This window comes from Spinacia oleracea, chromosome 5 (assembly GCF_020520425.1).
Source record: "Spinacia oleracea cultivar Varoflay chromosome 5, BTI_SOV_V1, whole genome shotgun sequence".
NCBI lineage: Eukaryota > Viridiplantae > Streptophyta > Magnoliopsida > Caryophyllales > Amaranthaceae > Spinacia > Spinacia oleracea.
The window spans coordinates 9,772,535-9,791,147 of NC_079491.1; the positions used below are offsets into that span (position 1 = coordinate 9,772,535).

General features: G+C 37.7%; 3 protein-coding genes across 3 annotated transcripts; all 3 read right to left on the reverse strand.

Annotated features, from left to right (window-relative positions):
• Positions 1 to 1,604: 1,604 nt before the first annotated feature.
• On the reverse strand, positions 1,605 to 6,408 carry LOC110790495 (putative F-box protein PP2-B12). Its single transcript, XM_021995284.2, has 3 exons — positions 5,944 to 6,408; positions 3,662 to 3,780; positions 1,605 to 2,820 (listed from the first exon to the last, which is right to left on the reverse strand). The coding sequence occupies exons 1-3, from the start codon at positions 6,220 to 6,222 to the stop codon at positions 1,878 to 1,880; spliced, it is 1,341 nt and encodes a 446-aa protein (XP_021850976.1). The 5' UTR covers positions 6,223 to 6,408; the 3' UTR covers positions 1,605 to 1,877.
• Positions 6,409 to 11,368: 4,960 nt separating this feature from the next.
• LOC110790496 (protein QUIRKY) lies at positions 11,369 to 15,289 on the reverse strand. Its single transcript, XM_021995285.2, has one exon. It carries the CDS (start codon positions 14,962 to 14,964, stop codon positions 11,743 to 11,745), a length of 3,222 nt encoding a protein of 1,073 aa, XP_021850977.2. The 5' UTR covers positions 14,965 to 15,289; the 3' UTR covers positions 11,369 to 11,742.
• A 1,684-nt stretch (positions 15,290 to 16,973) lies between these two features.
• LOC110790497 (inactive protein RESTRICTED TEV MOVEMENT 2) lies at positions 16,974 to 18,238 on the reverse strand. Its single transcript, XM_021995286.2, has 2 exons — positions 18,093 to 18,238; positions 16,974 to 17,948 (listed from the first exon to the last, which is right to left on the reverse strand). The coding sequence occupies exons 1-2, from the start codon at positions 18,229 to 18,231 to the stop codon at positions 17,176 to 17,178; spliced, it is 912 nt and encodes a 303-aa protein (XP_021850978.2). The 5' UTR covers positions 18,232 to 18,238; the 3' UTR covers positions 16,974 to 17,175.
• Positions 18,239 to 18,613: the final 375 nt, after the last annotated feature.

Consider the following 18,613-nt stretch of genomic DNA (forward strand, 5'->3'; position numbering starts at 1 on the left):
AAACATAATTAAAGTTGAATAATTAATAAGGAACAATCGAATTTGAATAATAAAATAAGAGCGAAGCAAAACCTAATTGAAGAACGAATGATGAAAGTCAAAAGCTTGCAGATTGATATAAACTTCATAAACTCCATATATTTAATTTTTAGATATAATTTGTTGATTATACATATATTTTTGTTATTGTTCTAAATCTCTACATCTCCTCACATTTGTTTAAATTATTTAATGATAATTTTTATTTATGGAAAGGAATTGAAAGAATATACATATATCTATGCTATTGTTTTAGTATACATAATACGTATTGATTATAAGCCTATATATGTTTGGTTTACTCATGTATGTGTAAGGTGTTATTTGCCGAAAATGAGGCATCGTTGGATAGACGACAAACGGACTAGTCTTGAATACTTGTCCGGAGTGGAGAAATTTTGTAGACATGTTGTGGAACACCAAAGGAGTATTGGGTTTAGACCTGATCAAGATGAGCCATACCCAGAATTTGGCGAGTTTGGGCAGAATTTTTAGTCCGGGTTTTCGGGCCCGACTCAAAAGTTTAAAAACTTTGACGGGTTTGGGAAACGCAAAAACAACATTTTTAGTTATAAATTTGGTTCGGCCCGAAAATGGCCCGATGTTTTAGGCCCAAAATAGCGGGTTTGGGCATGAAAAAACCGACCTGAATTTTGGCCTGGCCCGGCCCAACCTGACATACGGACTGATTTTTTGAGCTTCTGCCCGACCCGTCTTTTGATCAGGTCTATTGGGGTTGATACAATATTTTTCCCTTGTTGTGACTACAAAAATGTCAAAAGATGGGATGACATATATAGAGGTCATAGAAGACCATCTGGTTCGTCGCTGGTTTAAACAAGACTGTGACACATGGTATTGGCATGGTGAGAGTCTTGATTCAATGAATGAAGATGGTGTTGATCATGAGGATAATGATGATAGTAGTGATGCAGAAAGTCTTGAGAGTGATGAGATGTATGAAGAAGATGACGACGAGGTAGACTAGATGAATGATAAGGTGGATGAGATTGGAGATCATGTAAAACCACAATCTAAGTTGATGGAAAACTTGAACAAGGCTGCTAAAACACCGTTGTACCCTGATTGTACAAAGTTCAATTGTAATTCTTCTCATTTTTGCTCATCATTTTTTTTTTTCTTTTCAACTCATCATTAAAAAAACAAGAACAACCTTTATTTTACCCATCCAAATTGTGCATGAATGGAGCACACTACAACTCCCTCACCTCACTCACTAATAGCTCCCACAAGCAAGCTTGTGACTAGTAACCAATGGGGATTAAATGGGCTTGTAATATGGCCTAGTAACCGAATAAAAGGGTACAAGCAACAACATAGGTAGCAAGAAGGGAAAAAATGTATCTAAAATCATCTGAAGGCCACCTAAAAGAAAAAAATTGTCTTCGTCCTCCTCAATGAGCATATATATGAGACACAAAAACACTATTAGAAGTTGCAAACCAATACTCAAAATCAATGACATATCAGAAACTAACACACATAGATTCCTAACCAAAACAACTAGTTAAGCACCGAATTCACGAATAGTTGGACAAAGTTGATTCATGCTAAGGTATCAAAACCATCGAATATCAAATCACAGGTGACATGTCCACATTATTCATCATCAATAACCAATAATCAAAACAATTTCCAATCCCGAGACAAAGGAAGCATGATCTTGTATCCATGGAAACTTTCTTTTTTTCAAAGCATTAAATCTAATCTAGAAAACAATAAATAGAATGAAGGTAGAGGAGAAGAGAAATCATAACTATATATACAAGGAGTGAACACCCCCCCCCAAGCCAAATTGGACAATGTCCTCTATTGGCTCAAAGGGGTATGGAAACGTCACCAATATCATTATCATCACCATCATCATCATCACCATACCGACCACCACTCGGCCCTGCTCCTCTACCTCCGGCACCATAACTCCCTTGGCCACCTACATGGGTAATGGGCATATAAGTGCCATGGGTGCCGGGAACTGCATAACCACCCGGCGGGTACTGAAACCAAGATGGGTGCTCACTAAACTCACCAACAACACCCTGACTAGCGTAATAATCGTAGATGGGGAACATGGCTCTTTGTTGATCACTCTCAAAGCGATCAAATCGGCTCTCGAAGCGATCAAATAGGCTCTCGAAGCGATCAAATAAGCTCTCGAAGCGATCAAAACGAGAGGTGAGAGCCTCTTGGTTGAGCTCTAGCTGCCGTAACCTAGCATAGATAATCTCTGGGTCTAGGGGACCGGGCTCACCAGGATGATCTACACCCTGTGTTGCATCACAAAAGTAAGCTTGCTCTGGTATAGGTTGGGGAGCACAACCCAAAGGACGAAGTTCGATCCCTTGAACAACAATACCACCCTTCCAATTTAGTTCTTCAACTTCCTTCAATGACATCTCCAATACCGCCTTCTCATCGACGACACCCTCACCACCAAAACCAACCCGATACTTGCCCATCTCGACCTCTAACCATCCATCACCTCTTTCAACTGGTAGCTCATCGCGACTTGTAGGAGATTCATCATCCTCTGGCTCCTCAAGATAATAGTGATTAACAATGTCAATACCATTGGATAGCCCTTCTCCATCTACCTCAAACACGGATGTCATAACTGGTATGTCAAAACCATAGAAATCATCGATCTTTCGGAACACAAAATACACACCATAAGTTGTATTATGTGAGAGGAATTTGGTGGGTAGTATTCCTTTGATGTTTAGCCAACATACTGAGTTAAGTTGAGCAACCTCTGGGAACCTACGAAATTGACAATGCACAATATTATATTATCTGTTATTAATCATGCTTGTTACACTTGTAAAAGATTAGGGCTTGTCTTAACAATTTGTTAACCCCTTGCGAAATTTCAACCAGCTTACAAACAAGTTGATACCTACAATTTAGAACCGATCAGAAGGCTGACCGGGCTAGGTTCGGGCTAAGCTGCAGTAAAAAAAATACAACCTACGGGACGGGCCAAAACCTGTTATTTTGGGCGATTTCAGACGAGGCCAATTTTATAACAAAATTCCAGTTTTAAGTTGTTCAAAACCCGCCTAAAATTTGTCTTGACCCGGTCTGTAAAAGTAGCCTAAACATCTGCCCAAAACCCATTTTTCCTTAACGGGATAAAGATTATCAGGTATACTACAATTCTAAGGGGGAAGTACTACCTAATTCTTAAAGTTTTTATCATTTATTATTTATCCAAATATTAAGACAAAGAAGAGAGCGTAAAAATGTGGGGGAAAAAAGATGGATACGGAGTACTATCTCCGTTTCAAAATAATCTATAAACTTTCCGTTTTCCATAATGATATTTACCCTTTGCTCATTTTTAGACATGAAAATTTAACATCTTACCTTTTTTACCCCCACAATATTTATAATTTTCACCAACTTTCTCTTACTTTATTCATTTTTTCTTATATTTACTAACCTTTCCATACTTTTTTCTCACTTTATCCATATTTTATTATATTCAACCAACTTTTCTATTTTTGTCTTAATATTTATATAAAATAATAACCGTAAAAATCTTAATGAACGGAGGTAGTAGGGTAGTACACTACTACATTAGAGAGAGAGAGAGAAAAACCTTGATTCAGGGATGGATTCCCAACTCCAGTATTCAGGGGTGTCTCCCCACGTAATTGTCAGCATTCTGGCACCAAGCATGAAGCATTTCTTCCCACTCCATTTATCCAAAGCAAAACTCTAAATTATATGTACAACAAAGTTATGAACTAGTATAGTACCAAAAGCTATTGATTAACTAGATATACATAGCAATTAACTAGCAACAAAAAAAAACCTCGGTACTAAACTAGATTAAGATGGGATTAAAATGCTACTTTACCCCCAAAATCTTAAGAATAGAATTACCACCAAATTTATGCATGTTTTGGCAAATAATGGATGTTTGCCGGGTTTTTCATTCGGTCAAACAATCAAAGTTATATTTGGTAACTAGCTTTTTCATCCAGCTTGTAAAATATGGACTTTAAGCCAAAATGAAAAGGCGGATTGGAATAGCATTCGGCTTTTGGGTACAAAAGTTATTAACAACCTTCAATAACCGATTTTATCAAACATATTTTAAACAAAAAAAAAAGTCAATTAACCAAAAAAAATAACTAGTCAAACCAACTAAGGGGTGTTTGGCAAATGGGTTCTGAGTAGCATTTTCATTGGCTTTCGACTTTTTAATGTGGTCAAACAGCCAAAAAATGTGTTTGATAATTGGCTTTTTAGCTGGATGAAATGACAGCTTTTACGCCAAAAATGAAAAGCTAGTGTTCTTAGCTTTTTAGGGTTGACTTTTGGCTTCTCACTATCTAAATTACTTTTCTATCCTTGTTTTTTTTTTACTAATTAACTGATAATTAATATTTAATACTCCATAATTAATTAAATAATTAATAATTCATGATTTTTAAAAATACAAAATAGTTAATAATTTATTAACTTAATAATTAAATAATTATTAATTAGTTATACTTCAACAAATTATTACAATATAATCTATAATTAAATACAAGTAATTAATAAATATTAATGATTATTATGTAAAAATTATTTTTAATTATTAATAATTTACTAAAAATATTACGAAGTATAAAATAATCATTAATCACCAACAATAATCAATAATTAACAACACTTAACAGTTAACAGTGTGCGAGTACTTAATAATTTATACTCCGTAATTTTTGTTTAGCATAAACTAATAGTATATAAATTGTTACAATACTCCCTATGTCCCTTAATACTCGTCTCGCTTTCCTTATAAAGTCGTCCCTTAATACTCGCGCGTTTCTATAAATGACATACTTTTACTAATATTATATTATTTCTCTCACTTACCATGGACCTACATATATTTCTACTTCCTAAAAAAACATTAAAAAATTCAACACACCCCACCCCCACCTCTTTATTTGACACATTTTCCACTAACTATATTAAAAAAATAATCCACTACCAACTACCACCTACTCTGCAATAAATTCTTACGTACTACTCCGTACAAAAATGAATAAAAGTCGTATACATCGAACAACTGATTTTACCAAACATGCATATTTGTAAACAATTAATAGTCAAACGGTCAATAAAAACAGTCAACTTAAACAACCAATCAAACCAACCAAGTAAAACACAACCAACAACCGACAACCAATTAATTACTAAATAGGGTATAGTTAGTAAACCAAGCAAAAAGTAGTCACTTTTATTTTTCAAAGTTTTCAGTTCTTAAATAAAATTTTGATATTGTTAAATTACACATTGAGATGGACAAAATAAGATAACACATGAATATAATTTGAAATACATATTGAAAAAGAAATGAGAAGATTCTTTGAATAGTGACTAGATTCCAAAAGATACTGATATTCCAGGACGGATCTAAAATCACATAAATATCAACCGATAAAAATAAGTGATACATGAGTGGTATGTAGATTTTGGAATCGAAGATTCAGATTCAAATTGTAAGACATTACTCCTTCTGTCCCTTAATACTCGCACCGTTTTGACTTTTATACTATTCACATAATTTATTTTGACTCTATTTTATTTCTAGTACATGAAAATAAATATTAGTGTATAATATATTGTTGGTTTCATCTTAATATATATATTTTCAAAATATTAATGGTCAAAGTTGTGCATTGGCAAGCGTGTCCAGTCAAAACGGTGCGAGTATTAAGGGACGGAGGAGTAAAATTTACTGAATACAATAATACAACTACGAGTAGTATTTCCAAACCTTTGACTTTTTACGGTTGGATCGATCAAAATCTTCCCAATGAATAATAAGGTTTGGCAAAAATTTGAGATCTCCAAAATAAAATAAAAGATGAAAATAAAGATTACCTGAGTGTTGTTGTTAAAGAGTAAAGGAGAGCGGCAGAGATATAAGAAGAGTTCCTTCTTGGAAGCAAATAGTTGTTGGTCAATTGGTGTTGACGATTGAGAAATAAAGTAATCGCAATCGGAAGGAAAGAACTTCTTCCAGACAGAATCCGAGTCCGAGGCCGATAGAAACTGCTTCGAAACAGCCGATGATCGGACGACGTCCCTCGGCGACGTCAACGAAAGTATGTGCGAGAGGCATCCCTCCGGTAACTCTAATAAGTTCATACAAGACGACATGTTTGTGTTGTGGGAGTTTGAAGGAAATGGTTGATGAGGAACTTTGTTTGCTTATTTATTTACTGAGTATTTATTTATTTTTGAGGGGAAAACGTTTGGTTTTTTTATTTTTAAAAGGAGAAATTAGCTGGAACCACCAATGGTTGGTGGTAGGCGGTCGGTAATGGTGGCTTGTGACTTGTGACTTGTGACTTGTGACTTGTGAGTTGTGAGTCCTGCTTCCTGAGTCGTGTGTGTACGACTGTACGCCGTATTCAAAATATGGAAATGTAACAAGCAGGGGATCTTTTATCAAACTAGCTACTTTTAAAATTTTATTTACCAAAATGACTAGTTTTAAATTGTATTTCCCAAAGTAGTTATTCTTTACTTTCAATTAAAAACCAATAAACCGGTTTGAGTTTTTTTAAAAATCAATGAACCGGTTTAATTTTTTTACACAGTGTTGATTTGATTTTTTTTAATAATGAACCAATTGACAATTTACTTACTCCGTATATTTTTAGCCTCTTAGCAACTTCAAAGTTTTTAAAGGACTTGCTCGCAAATATTACAAATATAAAGAAATTAGTTGAACCGTTGTTGCGGATATTGTTAATTCGATCTCTTAGCTACGAGAATTCGTTGTGTCAAACGGATTTGCTTGGCAAACTCGATCAACCAAGAATTTAACATACTCTAAAACCGTGTGCGTGAAAGTGACGTGAAGGAGAAGAGTAACGCGTGCAATAAAGGCGTCTAACAATGCAAATTTTTGCGTCTATTATCCCTACAAGTCGGACCACTATCTTACTATATATACTCAATTGTAATTTTTTATTTTTTAAATAACTGTAATTTCTCATTATTAAGTTGAAACTATGAATTGAATAAAAATTAATTAAAATAATTAATAAATAATTAACTTATCATTGGAGCAAGAAATATGTATCAAGTGTGTAACTTGAGAACATAATGCGTCATAACAAGCATGCATAATAAAAAAAATCCGACCATTGGAGTTTATGTTGTCAAAAAGTAAACGTAATTAAAATATTAAAATGGGTAAAAAAAAAATGAACTTAAAGTATTACTATGCTGTATCGTGTATGTATCAAAATTAAACCATCAAGAGCAATATTTTATACTCCCTCCGTATTTTTTTAAGGGATACACTTGCCTTTTCCAGCCGTATTTATTTAAGAGATACACTTGTCATTTTTAGTAACTTATCAACCCCACCATCTAATTAAATAATACATCTAATATACCCTATCACCCACCATCCTATTAAACAAATATTTTCATAAACTCACCCTACCCTCCACCCACCAAAATAACATATTCCCCACATATTTAATTATTAAAATATCTATCCAACTCCACTTGCTTTATTATTTTATTTCATTCAATTATTCTTCTTAATACCCGTGTCCGGCCAAGTGTATCTTTTAAAAAAATACGGAGGGAGTATTATTTATGGGCAAATTCAAAAGAAAAATTAATTCGGAGTATAAAGTAAACAAAAATAAAAGATAACTAAACCCCTAAAAAGCCGGTTAACTATACTAAAAAAATGCACCAAACAAAACCAGTTTAATTGTTTTTGCCACAAAATGAAAATAGTCATTTTGGTAAATAAATTATACGTAGTAGCTAGTTTGGTAAATAGATTTTAAAAGTAGCCATTTTGGTAAATAAAATGGTAAAAGTAGCTAGTTTGGTAAAAGATCCACAAGCAGGATGGGCTACAACCTACAGGCAACTGAAGAGGACACTGGGTCGGGTCGGGTCGGGTCGGGACATGACACGATCCAATATAATAAATAAATAAAAAGTACATCCGACACGAGCAGGCACGAGCACAAAAATGTGGGTTGTGGTCGGGCTCGGGTCGCAAAAGAATCTGACAAATCACGTTACATTGAGTGAAATTAAGCTTAGACACAAAGTCACGACCTGACTAGACAAGAGGGCGCGTGGGCTCGGGCCGTGCTTGAACCGTCTTTTTATAATTTTTGACCCGAGCAGATGGGGAACTAATGGGCATGCCGTGGGTCGGGCACGCAGAGGCCAAATGCACGTAACCAAGGCACGACGCTCGGCCCGACCCAAATCATCTTTATAGACAACCCCATGTCTCGGCCTTACTTATTGAATTATTTGATGAGAACGAAAATATATAAAAGATTTATTTGTTCTTTTGAATTGGAGATAAAATTAACTAAATTACCTTTTCATGAAGTAGGATATGGTGTTCCCTTTCCATTATTGTTTATAGGTCAATTCGCAACAGCCTCTCTACTACAATCAGTACAATGGCAGGAGTGGTGTTGTATACGTACAACTCTCCTTGTTGCGGGAGCCTCTTGAATACAATTGGGTAATGAATGATGCTGGAACCGCCGGCATTTTGACACATAATTGCATTGACTTTTTTTATAGAAAATATGTATGAGTCCGACACGACACGATTAGTTATTGGCCCGTGCCCAACTCTAATAACTGGTCAAGGGGGCTAGGAGTATTAGGACTCGGTAAGTTTGCTAGACATCTCTATTCTGATTAACTTAGGGCTAGCACAAAATGATACAAGCCCATTATACAATATAAGCTTAAGCCCAGTATCGTTCAACCCGCTCATTGGTTGTGGCCTTGTAGGAGCTTATTTGCAAGTTCTAGTAGTGATGTCGTTGACTGCACTTCCACTAATTTGACTATTTGAGAAGTACGATGACAAAATTAAAGGAAACTATGATTAGAAAATTACAACTATGAGAAGATACCTTGCTTTGTAGAAAACCAAGTTATGTAAAGATAGTGATGTGCGTAAAACAACATCCTTGTCGTTATGATAAATTCGTACAAGATATATTTCGATTTTATAAGGATTATTATGGGACGGAAATTAGGGTACACAGAGCCAAAAAGTCTTATACCCTATCAATTGTTTGTTGGTTCAGTGGTGATTGGGGCTGAAGTTGGTAGGGATGATCCGTGTTTGATCCCCGTAACAACAATTGGGAGGGGACTGAAACCTATCCACTCAGAACTCGCCTCGAATCCGGATATATTAGCCCTAAGGGTGAACCGGGTGCTAACACCAAAACAAAAAAAATCTTATACCCGACTGTAATGACAACGTTTTTCAGGCACATGACCTTCAATTTATCTAGGAAATTAATTTGCCATAACCCATTTTTGTTACGAACCTGAGTTTATTTGGCTTTGAGGAAAAGATTTGACATAATGTAAATTTAATATTGTCATTAAGTTTTTTTTTTGGGTGCAATAAGCAATAAAAGCATTACTCCCTCCGTCCCGGAATACTTGACCGGTTTTCCTTATCGGGCCGTCCCTTAATACTTGACCTGTTTCTAAAAATGGAAATATTCTAACAATATTATATTATTTCTCACTCCACCCCTATTAACCCACCTACCCCCTACTCCATACAAAAAAATAATTAAAAATTCAACCCCTACTCTCCCCAACCCCACCCCTTTGTACATTTCCCACTAACTATATTAAAATAATACCCCACTATCAACTACTACCTATTAAATTAAATAAGTCAATTCAAGTTCCTTAAACTTTGTGCCGGTCAAACCGAGTATTCCGGGACAGAGGGAGTACAAATTACAAAGAGGCAGAATTCTACCTAATATCTTACCCAAATAGCTAGTCTTAACCACTATATTAATAACCCATTGGTAGATATTGTCAATAAGTAAGACTACTTTTATATAAACAACCTTAACTTTAGATTTTAGGATTTACTAATTTTCTAAATTAAATTATGGTAAACCCACAAATATTAAAGTTATGCCTTAAAGAAACATGGTATGTCAACAAACACAACGGTGAAAGAGTCAAGGAGGTGAAAAGGGGAGATTTTGAGAAAAAGTGACTTTGGTGCTTCTTGAGCTCAAAATAAATCACACCTCCCCACCCCTTTCCTCCGGACTCTCCCTTTTGCTTCGTTAAACATCGTATTTCGAACATCTAAAAGTGTTCCCCACTAGCTAGCTTTACTTTTTATGCAAGTTTAAATTGATGCTATTATGCTAATTCTATTGATCAAGTGTATATGTCATGGTCAAGACTCTATCGAATTAAACTAGTTGACATCTGCTGATGTTCAGTTAATTTGTACTCCGTATATATCATAGGTAGCTCAAAACGACAAGTACGATGTTAAGCTAATTGTATAAAGGATTTTTTTGTATTTACTATCTCACCACTTTATCCATTCTTGTCATTTGTGTGTATGGATTCCATAGAGATCTTGTTTTTAAAATTCTGTAAAAGGTAAAACGAATTAAATAATACGGTGTTCAATTGCTCATTAACTCGTTGTATAATCCGTCTACAAAACTCAAATAGGATTGAAAATAGTTAATAGCTAGAGCCCAGAGAAAAGACTATGATACATTGCAAATTGTGAAGTTTGAAAGCCCATTTAACGTTTCATGGTTTATTTTGAACAAAGCTTAACAATAACATAGAAATATCAATTACAGTGCGTTCTATTAATCTGATTTTCACTTATTTTTTCTAAATTTATCTGAACTTGTTATAACTTAATTTAGTTATGAATAGTATTTGGTTGAACCTTATTTTTCTTGAACTTATTTTTCTTAAAACATGTGAAAATAAGGGGAACAGAACAAAACCTTAATATAAGCTATAAGGGCGAGAGGAAACAATCATGTTCTTGAAATTGAAGTTGAGATCCTAGTAGGGAAATATGCTAAATGTTCTCTAATACTAAAAGTATGCTATAAAGTTTGGAAGATATGAAAGATAGTCGAATATGACAAATTATTAAATACAACCATGAGTACCTAACAATTGTATAAATCTTTGATCTAAAAGTTAACTTGACATATTTTGTATACTATTGCACATGAATATGATTTCAGAAAAACGTATGTCATACATATTTTCTTACTACGTTTTTCTTACTGGTAAGATCAAGGGAACCCGCACGGGAGGGGAGGAAAGTCTCTCAAATTAGCCCATTAAATATGATCTGGCCACATAAATTTGAGATAGGGAGCGATACCACAACTCCACCATCTTAACATCGGATTTTAGAACTATATACTCATTCGATTTGTAAATGTATACACAAAATCCAATAGATAATGCAATTACAAGAAAATGTTCATAACCATAGTATAAAATCGAACACCCCCTTGCAAATGTACAAATATTATGGGGACAATATTACACCATATAATCTGGCATCCAAAATTTGCCCCCACCTTTGTATCCTTCTTCTCCTCATGTCAATCCCTACTTGTCAGGCAATCAGGTTCAATCCCAAACCTTTTTCCCATTTTTTCAACTCACTTTCACACCTCCCAATGTACTTATTAGTACCCTACATTATTCCAAGACCAAACCCTTTTCAAACCCACAAAAATGTTTCCCAAATTTCCCCCTAAAACCTAAATTTCATTTTCCTATATTTATAAATCTTTGTTTACATAAAAGATTAGGGAAAAAGTGGTTAAAAAAATGATGAAAAATGGTCTAAATTAATCGATCAGACAAGCTTGGTAGCCTTCTAAAGAAGTTTAAACTAGTTGGAGGCATTGGTTCTCTAAACATGGGATGCCTCAAAAAATAAAACCCAAGTGCTACTGCTACCATTTTTGGTGGTACTGCATAGAGTGTTATTGTGATCATTAAACACACCCCTATAAACAGCTTCGTAGCCCGCGGGTCTCGCCAGCTTACTAAGGCTTGGACCCGTTCCCCTTGGGTCGCTAAATCGCCTAACACGGTTTGCACCCGGGCTGCCAAGATTCTCAACCGGTCATACCGGACGCGGATTATGTCTCCCGGATTCGAACTTGGGATTGTATCGAATTCTTCGTCGAGGTCGTCGGGGTCTACCGTTTCCGCTTGTGATAGCCGGGTATCCATACCCGCGGGTATTTTGGGTCGGAACCGGTAGTACCATATTCCAATTAGGAAAACGTAGAGGAATCCGGTTGGGACTACCAAGTCTGGATACCAAACTAGAACCAAGTAAAGAATGTGGACTAAAATTGTGGTTAATGGGTTTCTCCATCTTCGAATACGGTCTAACCATTTGGCTAACCCGATTGCCCAAGCGAGGACGGCTACGATCCGGAACCAATTAGCTTTGCTTTTCCTCATGCTCCATGTATGTGAATCTGCATCTAACAAGTACCTGACTACTTCAGGCCCAAGTGGGGGCTCTGACCGGGCTAACCAAGCTGCTACCATCTTAGTGGCTGCCACACGAAGAGCCTCTTGTTGGGCCACCCCGAGCGGACGGAGATAATGCATACGTGGAAGTAGTGGCTGCCCATAGACTCCACATGTTTCGGGTAACAAAGACGGGCACACGAATCGGACTGCCAACTCGATTTCACCCATTTTCTTAAGCCCGGTTCGGAGCAATACCAAAAGAGGGTAGGAGTTGGTATACACCTTGTTACTCTCCAATGTAGACACCCGAATACGAACTTTTCCGATCCGGTAGTCGGGCTTCTCCTCCCCGGGGTCCGCAAACATCCTCCAATTGTCAAATACTCCGATCGTCAACACCGTACACGGGTCGAAAACCTGCCACGTGTATTGCTCGTTCCACCTCGGATCAAAACTATCCGTACTTGTCCGGGTCCGGACCCACTTCTTTCCGTACTTAGCCACACAATAAGCATCCGTGGAACCCTTACCTCCACCCTTGGTTTTCATCGGAAGTAGGCCGCGGGCCCCAAGAATACCGAGCTCTAATATCCCAACCGGAGGCTTCCACAACTGTTTCGCGGTCGGTCGGTAATCACTACACACGTGAGCAGCCTCATCAAGCACGTGATACCCTCCTTCCAAACACAACCTCAAAAAAACCCTCCCACCGTACGGCCCCTCACCACCACCACCCCCACCACCTCCACCACCCTCCAACGTAATCCATTTGGCTGCCACGTGGCGCTCATCCATCCGTTGCTCAATTGAACCCACAGGAACAATAGCATGTCCTAAAAGCATAGGATCCTTGCTAGTCCTATCCTCCACTAACAGAATCAACTGTTCCTCCAACGGTTCCCCTGCAATGAGAATCAGGTCTTCGTTCCAGTGCACCGCGGCCCCACCGTGAGCACTCATAGACCCGCGCTTCGTCCTCACCGACTGAAAACCCAACTGAGCCTTGACCCGAATATCCGGCACTGTTAACGGAGGAAGATTGGGCGGAATGTGGAGGTCCTGAGCCTCAATCACAGTCACACGGAGGTACCACAACTTCGGAGATTGATACACCTTGGCCCGAGTAAACGACCCGCTCGGCTGCTGCGGTGGCGCGTCCGCAGTCCACGCTTCAGGGAACGAGTCATCGGCCTGCGTTCCCATCCAAACCGCAATCTGCACATCCCCTGAAACACCTTCCCCTCCCTCTAGACGGTACCATTGCGGGGCCAGCGGACTGTCGGGCGGGTCTCTCACCGGCACGTCCGAGAGGTCGAAACAAAGCCCTCCTAAGAATCTCTCCGTCGCCGAGTCCCATATGGAGATTTCCAGTGTCCCGGCAGCGGAGGTTGAAGGAGATGAGACTGCGAAAACCTGCTGCCACTCTGGGTTTTCCGGTGGCTCTCCCGGACGATAGGCGGCAGGTTTTGACCGGAGAGACTGATTTGATGTTCGGATTTTGATAAATGGATTTTCATTCGGAGTTAACCCACGGGCCTTTACAATCCTCACAAATAAGTACTGCATTGGCTCAACAAGGTCAAACGCCGATATCTTCTCTGTTTCGGAGACGAATTTCCCGGAGATTACCCTTGGAGCATACTCCCCTGGTGGTGCTGTTCTTTTATGAGCCGCCATTCGCCGAATAAGCTCCGGCGGAGGACCGTGCATTTCTGGTGGTGGGTAGTGGTGGGGTTGAGGTCCTTGAGGGTGGTATTGATCAGGCTGCTGCGGCGGGGGATAACCATCATGGTGGTGAATAATTGTTTCCGTTGTAGCACCACCCGTCATAGGTGGTTGTTGCTGCGGAGGACCCTCCTCAACAACCATCACATTCGGTGGAGGACCGTGCCCTTGAGGGTAAGGTCCATTCCCAGCAGCCTCCATTGCAATATCAGTCGGCATTGGTTGTTGCATTACCTCCATCACTCTCCCTTGCTCATCTTCCTTCCTTTGTTCCGGTTGAACTTCCGCCATCTCTTGCGGCGGAGGTCCTCCCCCACCACCTTCCCCTTGAGGCGGCTGCGGAGGAGGTACATCAACAACCTCATCATAATAATAAATCCTCAACCCAATCTCCCCTTTAATCCAACTAAACACACTCTTCTTCTCCAACGGAAAGTAAACCAACCCTTCATCCCCTCTCCTAGAAAACTGTGAACCGTACAGCTTCACTCTCCCTAAGAAATGATTCTTCCTTGCAGCCCCTGAAGGTGACGACATTCGCTTATCATGATACACCTCGACATTAAGCTCCTCGAAATCCATGGTATTCGGGTCGGAAACCATGAACTCCAACGGTTCATTCCAAGTCGGGTTAAGGTCCCGGTACTTGGTACAAGTTCGTTTCCTTTGCCCATCAAAATCAACCACCACATACGGACTCGAACTTCCTTGGCCGTCCTTAGGGAGCAAGTCTCGAGCATCAACCACCTCGATCACCAATCTCCGAACAAGTCTTTGCTCTCCTCCTCCTCCTCCTCCTCCTCCCTGAGGGTCTGTTGTAGGCTGAGGCGGTGGTGGTGACGAGCTCATGCCTTCATTGTAAATGAACTTATGAGTTATGAGACCCTCTTTTTTGTTGCAAGGATAGACAAGATTGCCGTTGATAGTGGGGGAGGAAAAGGGTGGCACTGTTTTTCTTTTTTAGAAATTAGTGTTGGTGTTTTGTTTATGTTTTTGTTAATTTTCCTGTTTTCCTGGGGTTTGGGCTTGAAATATGTGTATAAGCGTGTTCAGATTTGATGGAATGTTTTTTTGGTTTTTTTTTTTTTTTTTTGAGATTCTATTCTTGTCTTGAAGGTTTTGCATAGACTGTCTATAGATATTTGGGCCTTTTTGTTTTTTTTTTTTTATTATTATTATTATTTATAAATATAAATATAAATATATTTCAGGTTCCCTGCTTTTTGGTTTTGTAATCAGCTTCCTTCCCTTTGATTATGGTTTCATGATTTCCAAATCTGTCTTTTTTATATGTTGTGTTAAGAGTTAAGACTGTTAACTAACTGTAATTATGTAACAGGTTTGAAATTAGAACATAAGTGTCTAGGGTAGCATAATACAGTCTACGGTTTCAAGATTTGGAATTCTGTCTTTCATATTACAGTCTGTTTGGTTTATGTCTGTATGAAGTATGACTGTATAATGTTTAATCCTACAATGGTGAAGAAGATAAATGGCAGACCGCGAAAAAACAACGGCATATGTTGTGTTAACTAACTGTAATTATGTAACAGGGTAAGATATTAGAATACAAGTATGTACTATCTATGTAGGGTAGAATTAGAGCATTGTCAATAATGCATTTTGGAGTTTTGCATAATGTCAGGTCAGTATGTCACGATAGGGCTAATGAACACTCGGATTGAATACGGTAGAATGTGCCAAAAAATTGTTTTAACGAGATTCTCAGTTCGATTAATAAGTTGTAAATTGTAATGCAGTAAGACGGAAAGAATTTGGGAAATTGGAAGATTGAAGATTACACAACCAGGAAGTGATATGCCAAAGGGAAAGGTTCAGATTTCAGATGCCTGTGTGTGTGCAAAGCATATGATTCCACCTCAAAATTTTAAGGCTATGAGTAAGCTTGATATCTGCTTTTTATTTCATTTCGATTTTTTTATGTTCTGTATAAAGATTTTGCATAAAGGGGTTTTTTTCAAGTGCAAAAGGCATCTCCTTTAATTATTCTTCTGAAAGAAAGAAACTGATCATTGTCAAATACCTTACCTTTTTCTGGATTATGTTTTAGGCCTTAGGATTATATCAGGTCAGAATAACTCATACTTTATTACGGAGTATTATCTTCGCGTTGATTTTCCCTTGAGCAAGAACTCATTATTGACTAACCGTGATCAAATTTGCCTCTGAATTTTGGCACTATCAGAAATTTATACTGGAAGTTTCGATGTCTTGAACAATAGTCATATGAGTCATATCTGATGGAAAAGTGAACTTTTAGAGCTCCTATATCTTTTTAAGAAAACAGTGTTCCTAAATTTTTATGTCGCGTTCTCTTTGTTTTCTGGTAGCTTCTGTCTATAATTAGCAAGAAAGAAGTCAATCTAAGATAAGTCATCCATACTTTTAACAAACTAAGATTAGGGTCTAGGAGGATGCTTTGTATAATTGTATCTTGTATAAGAAGTGTTTATTAAGGACTTCTGAAAACTTCACTCTTAAACTAGAAGAGTTAACTTTTTTCAATCTGTACTTTTCAGCCCCAAATCCCAAAGAAGCTTCTCCACCCTTCTCATAGGTAAGAAAAAAACCTTTTCTCTGTAGTGGATTCGTGGAGATTGGAGAACTGTTGTGAGAATCAGATCCTCCAAAATAGGTAAAGTAAAAATTCTGTTTGCTTTCGTACATTGATAACGAATATATTTGATTCTGAAGTATGTGCAGCTCCTCCTTCTCATTTCCTTAACAGCTAACAAGAATGCTAGACAAGGTTTTCGAGGGGATGGTGTACGTATTGTCATATAAGAATTCCGATTCTGATGGCCTTAACAGTCCCATTAGATTTAAGTGTTCAAATGTAATATAAACTTCTAAGTCTCTATGCATATATAACTTCAAATATGACACAGTTACATTATGTAAAATCTTCAACTGAAAATGACTTTTACGTCTAATAAACAAATCTTGATCATTGTACAGGAGAATTTTCTTGAGATTAATGCAGAACAAACAATACAAATCATGATGAAGCAGGACAAGATTCAGGGTTTTTAAGTTAATTTATTTAGGAGGTGATGATGGGTGGATTTTATTAGACAGTAAAACCCCAAGTGTAAATGATATAATAGACGCTATAAGAATCCCTTTGTTCTCAATGATCTTCCCCATTACAGATGTCTTTGAACTCTCTTTCTTTTCGCCTTGATCATTCTGTTCTTTCTGACATTCATTCGGTTTCTCTGTGTTTTCTTCTACAGGGCTCTCGGGTTCTTTCTCTTTCCCTTGATCATTCTGTTTTCTCTGACATTCATTCTTCTTCTCTGTGTTTTCTTCTGTAGGGCTCTCAGATTCTTTCTCTTTCCCTTGATCACAATCATTCTTATCTTTCTCAACTTGATCCTGTTTCTCTGTCATCTGTTCTTTCTGAACTTCATCCTGTTTCTCTGTCATCTGTTCTTTCTGATATTCTTCCGGTTTTTCATTGGTGATGCTGTTTGCAGAAGCAAGGGTCTTAAATTCTTCTGGTTTATTGTCACTGCTTGAACTTAAGGCAGGGGGACTGTACTCTTCTGCATCCTTCTCATTAATGTTTCTGCTTGAAGCTCCAAGATCATCATTTGGTTTGATCTTTTCTGTTTTCGCCACCTTTGGAACACTCACTCTCAATGTATCTCCATCAAAAACCATACTTACACTCTTAATGTCTCCATCTTCTGGCACATCAAAGGTCTTCTCAAAATGCACCTGTTTTTCCTCCCCTATTTTTCTCCTTCCCTTAACTACTATAGTCCCAGATTCATCCACATTCAGCTTGATGTCGTCTTTCTTAAAACCTTCGAAAGAAAATTACCATCTCATGTATGTTAACTATATGTTCTAGTTAGCCATAACATTACAAGAATATATGATGTAACAGAATCTGACATAATCTGAGTACAGGAAGTAAAAAACTGAAGTGGTGAATTTTATGATCTAACCTGGGAGATCAACAAGGAGGCAATGAAATTCAGAGAAGTCAGTCCAGCCTGAAGAGGGGATGATCTGTTCGTCTATCAGACGAGGAGCCATGGGTGTCTTAGGTCGCATGACCCAGTTTCGCCTTCTGAAATCTGCCATTTTTCGATCTCAAAGTCTTGCAGGAAGGTACCGCGATTTATGGTGATGGATGGATGTGTTCAAGTTATATAGTACTAGTACTAAATAAGGAAACTTCTTAGCTGTTTGTGTGCACTTTTAACATGTATATATGTTCAGATTCAAGAGAAAGCTTTACTTGTGGATTAATGCATTGCTTTATGCCAAGCTTTGGGTGTTGGCTTTGGTGTCTGAAACCTGATTGCTGAAGTCTGTTTCAAGATTTAAAAAACAATAAAAGAGGATGATTCTTTGCTTTCTTACTTGTTGTAACAACTTACTTTGGATAACAAACAGATTAGTCATAATGAAATTTAAATGCTATCTTAATCATGCAAATTATGTGCAAATACAAAATCCTTTT

What these genes read in the sequence shown, in the direction of transcription:
- LOC110790495 (XM_021995284.2), bottom strand. Translation starts at nt 6,222, where the DNA reads ATGTCGTCTTGTATGAACTTATTAGAGTTACCGGAGGGATGCCTCTCG. An exon ending in TCTTTAACAACAACACTCAG is followed by an intron (nt 3,781 to 5,943) that starts GTAATCTTTATT and finishes CATATAATTTAG; the next exon opens with AGTTTTGCTTTGGATAAATG. An exon ending in GAATCCATCCCTGAATCAAG is followed by an intron (nt 2,821 to 3,661) that starts GTTTTTCTCTCT and finishes TCAATTTCGTAG; the next exon opens with GTTCCCAGAGGTTGCTCAAC.
- LOC110790496 (XM_021995285.2), bottom strand. Translation starts at nt 14,964, where the DNA reads ATGAGCTCGTCACCACCACCGCCTCAGCCTACAACAGACCCTCAGGGA.
- LOC110790497 (XM_021995286.2), bottom strand. Translation starts at nt 18,231, where the DNA reads ATGGCAGATTTCAGAAGGCGAAACTGGGTCATGCGACCTAAGACACCC. An exon ending in CCTCCTTGTTGATCTCCCAG is followed by an intron (nt 17,949 to 18,092) that starts GTTAGATCATAA and finishes TTTCTTTCGAAG; the next exon opens with GTTTTAAGAAAGACGACATC.